We start from the raw sequence: 7,270 nt of genomic DNA, 5'->3' as shown, positions 1-7,270 counted from the left end.
CTTTTATTTAAGGGGTTCTCAGCGGTCCCTTATACAACAGGATCCTAGAAGGTTTGCTTGTTCAAGATCCTTACGTGTTAGTATCCTTGGAAATTAGGATCCGTAAGCATCAGGATCCTTGAATGTCAGGATCCGTAAATGTCAGGATCCTTAAATGTCAGGATCCTCACATATCAGGATCCTTGAGCGGCAATATGTCGATTCTCTGCATACAAAAAACGTTAGCTATGGGTTGGTGTTAGCCAGGCTAACGCCCCTCCGATGCTTAAGTCAGTAATGATATTTGAAGAAAATGAATAATGAAAAGCAAAGGATAAAGGGTAAATACCATGCGTACCTTGAGTGTGTCAATAAATGACTAATCTTACCTACACAAAATAAGCTTTTAGATGTATCGCGTTCAAGGATCTTGGTAAGACATCTCCATCTAAGGTGGCCAACCAATATTCTCCTTTACCTGCTTCAGCATCTATAAGGCATGGCCCTACCCATTTGGGAGCCAGTTTGCCTACACTAGGATCCTTGGTATTTTGGAAAGTTTTTCTTAGTACCAAGTATCCTACTTGGAATCTCATGATCCTTATATTTTTATTGTATGCTCTGGTGATCCTTTGTTGATGAGCAGCAATACGGATGTTGGCGAGATAACTAAGTTCATATATGGTGTCGAGATCCTAGGCCAAGATCTTGTTGTTGTTCTCTTGGTTTTGGAGTAGATATCTTGATGTGGGGATCACTACTTCGGTGGGTATCATTGCTTCTGTTCCAAACAACAATGAGTAAGGAGTTTGGCCCATAGCTATCTTGGAAGAGGTTCTATCTGCGCATAATATGAAAGGAAGCTCATCTACCCATCATCATTTCTTCTCATTCAACCTTTTTCTTTAAGTTGTTTATTATAATTTTGTTACTGGAATTTGCTTGGCCATTGGCTTGAGGGTGGATAGGAGTAGAGATCACCATCTTGATTCCCCAACTTGTTCAAAAATCCCTCATTCTTTTGCTAATGAATTGGGATCCATTATCGCATATAATTTCAGCAAGGATCCCAAATCTAGTCAAGATGTTACATTTGATGAAGGAGACTACTTCTTTGTCTCTTATTTGTATGTAGGCTTCAACTTCTATCAACCTTGAGAAATAGTCGGTCATCACTAGCATGAAGAATTTTCCTCCAGGGGCTACTGGTAGTTTTCCTACTATATCCATTCCCCATTTCATGAATGGCCAAGGGGAAATGATAGGATGTAGAGGTTCCGTAGGTTGGTTCAGGATGTTGCTATTTCTTTGACAAGCGTCGGATTTTTGTGCATGGAGGAATGAGTCTTTCTTCATTGTTGGCCAGTAGTATCCTATTCTTAATGCTTTGGAACATAAGGATCTGCCCCTAATGTGGGTGCCGCAGTCCCCTTCGTGTATGTTCTTCAGGACCTCTGCAGCTTCGTGATCTTCTAAACACCTGAGGCATGGTCCTACCACAGATTTTTTATACAACTTACCTTGGATTAGAACGAACATTGAGATCCTTGTTTTGAATGCTCTTTTTCTTTTCTCTTCCTTAGGGATCATGCCATTTTGGAGATACTCCATGATCCGTTAGATCCAGGATCTCGACGTACGGGAAGGATCCTAGATGTCGGGATCCTGACGTCGGATCGTTGGGTTAGGATCTTTGATCGCGGCAACATCAGTAGATCCTCCGTGGTCATGAGAGTCTTTAAGTTTCTTGGTGGGATCCTCTATTTTTCGGGACTAATATGTGGATTATCGGGTTCCTGGTTTCTAGAGGTATCCTCAATGAAGATCCTATATTGGCTAGAGCATCTTCCTCAACATTGTCTTCTCTAGTAACCTGGTTTAGGCCGAATGTTTTGAATTCTGAGGCCAGGTTTTTGAGGATTTGGAGATTTAAATCTAGCTTTTCTCCTTTTAATGCATAGGATCCAATAAAATAGTTAGTTAGTAGTAATGAATCAACGAATACCTGAAGATCCTTGATTCGAAGATCCTTGGCTAATTGTAATTCAATGATTAGTGCCTCGTATTCTGCTTCGTTGTTGGTTGCTTTGAATTCACAACTAATTGCATGGGGTAGGATGTCCGCCTGTGGCGATTTTAGTATGATCCCTAAGCCAGTTCTTTTTTCGTTTGATACTCCATCTGTGAACAATGCCAATCTTCCCATGTTTTCCTCTTCTAGGAGTTGTTTGGCTTCTATTTCGACTTCGACTCTTAGGTCATCACTAAAGTTAGCCACAAAATCTTCCAATGCTTGGGACTTTAAGGCAGATCTTCGTTCGTACTTTATGTCATACGTGTTTAGCTTCACAAACCATTTCACCATTCTTCCTAACATTTCTGGTTTTCTCATAACATTCTTAATTGGATAGTTAGTTCTTACAATTATAGGATGTGTTTCAAAATAATGTCTTAATTTAGTAGAAGTTGTTACCAATGCAAGTATGATTTTTTCGAGGTGAGAGTACATGGTCTCATGATCCAGGAGACTCTTACTTACATAGTATATGGGATCTTGGTTCCCATCGAGATCATTGGCTAGTACAACACTCACCATGTTTGAGGATACTGAGAAGGAGTGGCTCCCCATCTAGTGGTTTTACAAATAGGAGTGGTGACCTTAAGTATTTTTTAAGCTCTTGGAAAGCATCTTCATGTTCATGGGTCCACTCGAATCTCTTGTTCTTTTTCAAGATGTCGTATAAAGGCTTGCATATTTCTAAGGATCTTGAGATGAACCAGTTTAATGCTGCCACTCTTCCTGTTAATCTCTAGATATCCTTCGTTGAGGCTGGTGATTTTAGGTTGAGGATAGCCTAGATCTGTTCCGGGCTTGCTTTGATTCCTCTTTTGGTCACCATGTATCCTAGGAACTTACCAGATCTCATCCCAAAGTGGCATTTAGAGGGATTCAGCTTCATGTTGTATTGGTCTAGGATGTCGAAGGCTTCTTCAATATCCTTGAGGTGATCTTAAACTTTTTCGGACTTGACCAACATGTCATCAATGTAGACTTCCATTGTGTCCCCCAACATTTCCTTGAACATCTTGTTCACCAATCTCTGTATTTTGCTCCTACATTTTTAGACCAAATGGCATAGCAATATAACAATAAATACATATTGGGGTGATGAACGTTGTGTCCTCTTGGTCAGAGGGTTCCATTTGGATTTGCTGGAATCCTGTTTATGCGTCCATGAATCTCAGTAATTCGTAGCTCACTATTGGGTCTATCATGGAGTCAATGTGTGGTAAATGGAAAGGATCCTTGGGCCAAGCCTTGTTAAGATCCATATATTCCACACACACTCTCCATTTACCATTCTTCTTTTGTACAATGACCACATTAGCTAGCCATCTTGGGAACTTCAGCACCTTGATCATCCCTGTTTTGAGAAGTTTTTCTACTTCTTCTTGTATAACTTTGTTTCTTTCGGGTGCAAATTTTCTTCTCTTCTGGTGTGTTGGCCTAAAAGATGGGTCAATGTTAAGTTTATTAGTTATTATGCTTTGGTTAATACCTGTCATCTCCTCATGTTTCCATGCTAACGTTTTTCTTCTTGCTTTGAGGAACTTTACAAGATCCTGTTCAATTTGTTCAGGCATTGAGGATCCTGTGAGAACTTTGGCTTCAGGATCCTCAAGGTTCAGGGGAACTTCTTTTATGTCGTGCTCTCTTTCTTCTAACATGTCTCGTGCCCCCTGCTTTAATTTATATTCTTGTCCTGGTGTTGTTGAGGATTTCATTGAGATCTTGTAGCATTCCTTGGATTGTTGTTGGTCTCCTGTGATCTGCACTGTCCCTCATGGGGCGGGCATCTTTACGCATTGATGGTACGTTGATCTAACAACCTTCATTTCATGGATCCATGGCCTACCTAATATGACATTATAAAAAGATAATGCATCAATTACACAAGAACATTGAACATAATTTACTCCCTCTATGTATATTGGTAGCTTTATCTCATTAATGGCGTGTTTAGTTTCTCCGCTGAAGCCGATCAGTACTGAGGATCTTGTAACTATCTCGGATTTCGAGATGCTCATTCTTTTTAGTGCATCCAGGAGTATGATCTTAACTGAGGATGCTCCATCGACGATGATCCTTATGATGAAGTGGTTGGCAATATAAAGAGTAATCAATAGTTCGTCGTGATGAGGATCTTGGACGTCTAGCCTATCCGTTTCATCGAAGATGATCCCCTTTTGGTTGGTGATCGTTGTGTTTTTCTGTGGTCCCTTTTCTTTTTCTGTTTCGGAAGCCTTGGCATGTATTTTTGCCGCAAAGTAGGAGGTACCACAAATGTCAGACCCTCTAGAGATCATGTTGATCATCTTAGCGTCAGCTTGGGGGATCCTGGTCTTTCGAGGATCTTTTGAGGATCCTGGTCTTTTTCTTTGGATTTTTCTCTTCTTCTCCCAAGGATCTCTTTAAAATATCCTTTTCCCAGAAGGTAGCAGATTTCCTTTCTGAGAGCTATGCAATTCTCTGTGACGTGACCAAAGTCCTCATGATATGCACACAATTTGGATTTATCATTCCAAACAGTGGATTTTTTCTCCTTTTCTTGGCCATCAGGGTTTGTCTCCAAGATCTTGTATGGCGAAAATTACACCTGAAATATCCACAGAAAAACAATAATCAGTAATTTTAGGGAAATCGTCATCCTGTTGGATAAGGTGTCTAAGTCCATAACTATTTATGGTATGTACTTGATCCGGTTTGGCATGGTCCATTTGGGTTGCATGGCATCATGCAATTGGATAGACTAAAATGAGAGAAATAACACTTATGGTTTATTAATATATTATAAGTTCTAATATATTAATAATATTATTTAATTAGTGTTGATCAAGAATTAATTTAGAATTAATTAAGTGATCAAAAAGGTGACTAATTAAATATATGGGTTGATTGTGTAAATCATCCATACTTGTATAGTGGGCTAAATGCTCCATGGATTATCAAGTTGGGCTAAGACCCATAGGATGCTCCATGGAGGTGTAAACCCATGGATCATGGAAATGAAGAGTCATCTCACATTAGGGTTTACATGGTGTAACCCTAATTGTAACACACTATATAAGCAACATAATGCTGGGTTTTGAGCATTCTAACACTCCTATGGTGTACATGCAACCCTAGAAACCTTGGATCTATGTTTGACTAAGATACATGCAAAATGATTTTTACAAGGTTCTTAATAACTTGCAATACAAAATTCAAGTAGAATAACATACCTTTTAGAAGCTTGGATTCCTTGATGACTTTGTGAGCCTAGCACCCCAAATGTGATGCCTCAAATGCTTCAGACAACACCACAATTCTTGGAATAACCTTGAGAGAATTACACTATACTCTAAATTGGCTAGCCCTCTTACTTGATTGCAGTAGTGCCAATTTTGCTAGACAAGGAGCCTTTATATAGTTGTGACACAATTAGGGTTACACCATGTAAACCCTAATTGTCATGGCTTTCCATATTCCATGATCCATGGGTTTGTAACCCCCATGGACTATCCATGGAGCACCTTATGGGTTTTAACCCAATACATACAAACCATGGATCATTAGCCAACTATACAAGAATAGATTATTTACATAATCAATCCCATATTTTTAATTATTCACTTTTTGATCACTTAATTAATTCAAGATTAATTATTTGATCAATACTAATTAAATAATATTATTAATATATTAGTACTTATAATATATTAATAACCTTAAGTATCCTTTGTTTCATTTTGGTCTATCCAATTATTGCAATGCCATGCAACCTAAATGGACCATGCCAGGTCGGGTCAAGTACATACCAAATATAGTTATGAACTTAGACACTATATCCAACAGTCTCCCACTTGGATCAGTCTAATAACTATAGTTGCAAATATGACTTCAGAATCCGACTGGCAATCTTAGCTCATTCAACGTCTCTTGGAACTAAGACGATGATGATGATATGCCATTTAAGATAAGTGATCATATAATCCTCTGCTCTCAAGATATCAGTTGGACAAATACATGGAACAATGTCGTACTTATCGTCCAACAGTTGTTTCTCGATCTCTGATTTGTTTGACATAGAACTAAATTGAACACATCAATTAGGTTCTGACCGGGCCCGGTACATAGGTCAAAACAAAATCATCGAGGGGCCCAGATATCGCTTCTAATCCTAGAAGGAACAAATAAACTTCGACTCATATGCTTGTCCTGACTACTTATTGAATTATGCACAAAAGCACGTTTTATAACATCGAGTTACCAATGCGTTTTCGTACAATCAATGTATAACCAATTCATAGTCAACAACTCATATCTCTAGGTTTGAAGATTTATAAGATATTACCGTCTCACAATCACTCGAGATAAATTCCATGAAGTGATACAAGTGAGCGTGGGTTGAGTCCAATACTCAGAATTTATGAGCACTCATGAATGTTGCATCAACCATTGTTATGTCTAATACACCTTAGACAGTCTACAAACTCAATTCATAACAGTCTTAATTCAATACCTACTTCCAAAATATGACTAACTGTGGAGAGTTTGAATAATATAATTATCCTAGAAGTCAAAACATGCAAAATTGAAACAATAGTAAGCGAGTAACATAAGATAGTAACACTTTACTCATAAATAAATAACAACTTTTATTTCATCATCAAATGTCAATTACATTTTACAAGTTTCACAAAACTATCTAATTATTAAAACTAAGATCATCCTTCAGCCTGATGCGCCTTGCATGCTGTAAATGCTTAACCCTAGTCAGCCCCTTCGTGAGGGGATCTGCTGGGTTCTCATCTGATGATACCCTCTTAGCCACGAGCAGTCCTTCTTCTATACGATGTCTAATGAAATGGTATTTTCTGTCAATGTGTCGGGATCTCCCGTGATCCCTTGGTTCCTTAGCTAAGGCAACCGCACTTTCGCTGTCATAGAAAATTTCCATCGGCTCTTTTATAGCTGGTACAACTCCAAGGTCTCCAATGAAGTTCTTTAGCCATATCGCCTCCTTTGCTGCCTCGCTTGCTGCTACATAATCTGATTCGCAAGTTGAATCAGGTAGCGTCTCCTCTTTGGAACTTTTCCAAGTAATTGCTCCTCCATTTAGGATAAAGACCCAGCCTGACTGAGAGCGGAAATTATCCATATCAGTCTAAAAGCAAGCATCGTTGTATCCTATCACTCTCAAGTCATCACTGCCACCAAGGGTAAGGACCCAGTCCTTAGTCCTTCGCA

General features: G+C 38.9%; 1 protein-coding gene across 1 annotated transcript; it reads right to left on the bottom strand.

Annotated features, from left to right (window-relative positions):
• Positions 1-1,717: 1,717 nt before the first annotated feature.
• On the bottom strand, positions 1,718-2,344 carry LOC145106078 (uncharacterized). The gene has a single exon (XM_079043124.1). The coding sequence runs from the start codon at positions 2,342-2,344 to the stop codon at positions 1,718-1,720; it is 627 nt and encodes a 208-aa protein (XP_078899250.1).
• Between the last annotated feature and the right edge of the window lie 4,926 nt (positions 2,345-7,270).

Source organism: Lactuca virosa, chromosome 4 (genome assembly GCF_052849685.1).
Source record: "Lactuca virosa cultivar CGN04683 chromosome 4, Lactuca_virosa_CGN04683_v6, whole genome shotgun sequence".
NCBI classification, from domain to species: Eukaryota; Viridiplantae; Streptophyta; class Magnoliopsida; order Asterales; family Asteraceae; genus Lactuca; species Lactuca virosa.
Note: the sequence above shows the minus strand (reverse complement) of the source record. Positions and strands in the feature narration are given on the sequence as shown.

What these genes read in the sequence shown, in the direction of transcription:
- LOC145106078 (XM_079043124.1), bottom strand. Translation starts at nt 2,344, where the DNA reads ATGGTGAAATGGTTTGTGAAGCTAAACACGTATGACATAAAGTACGAA.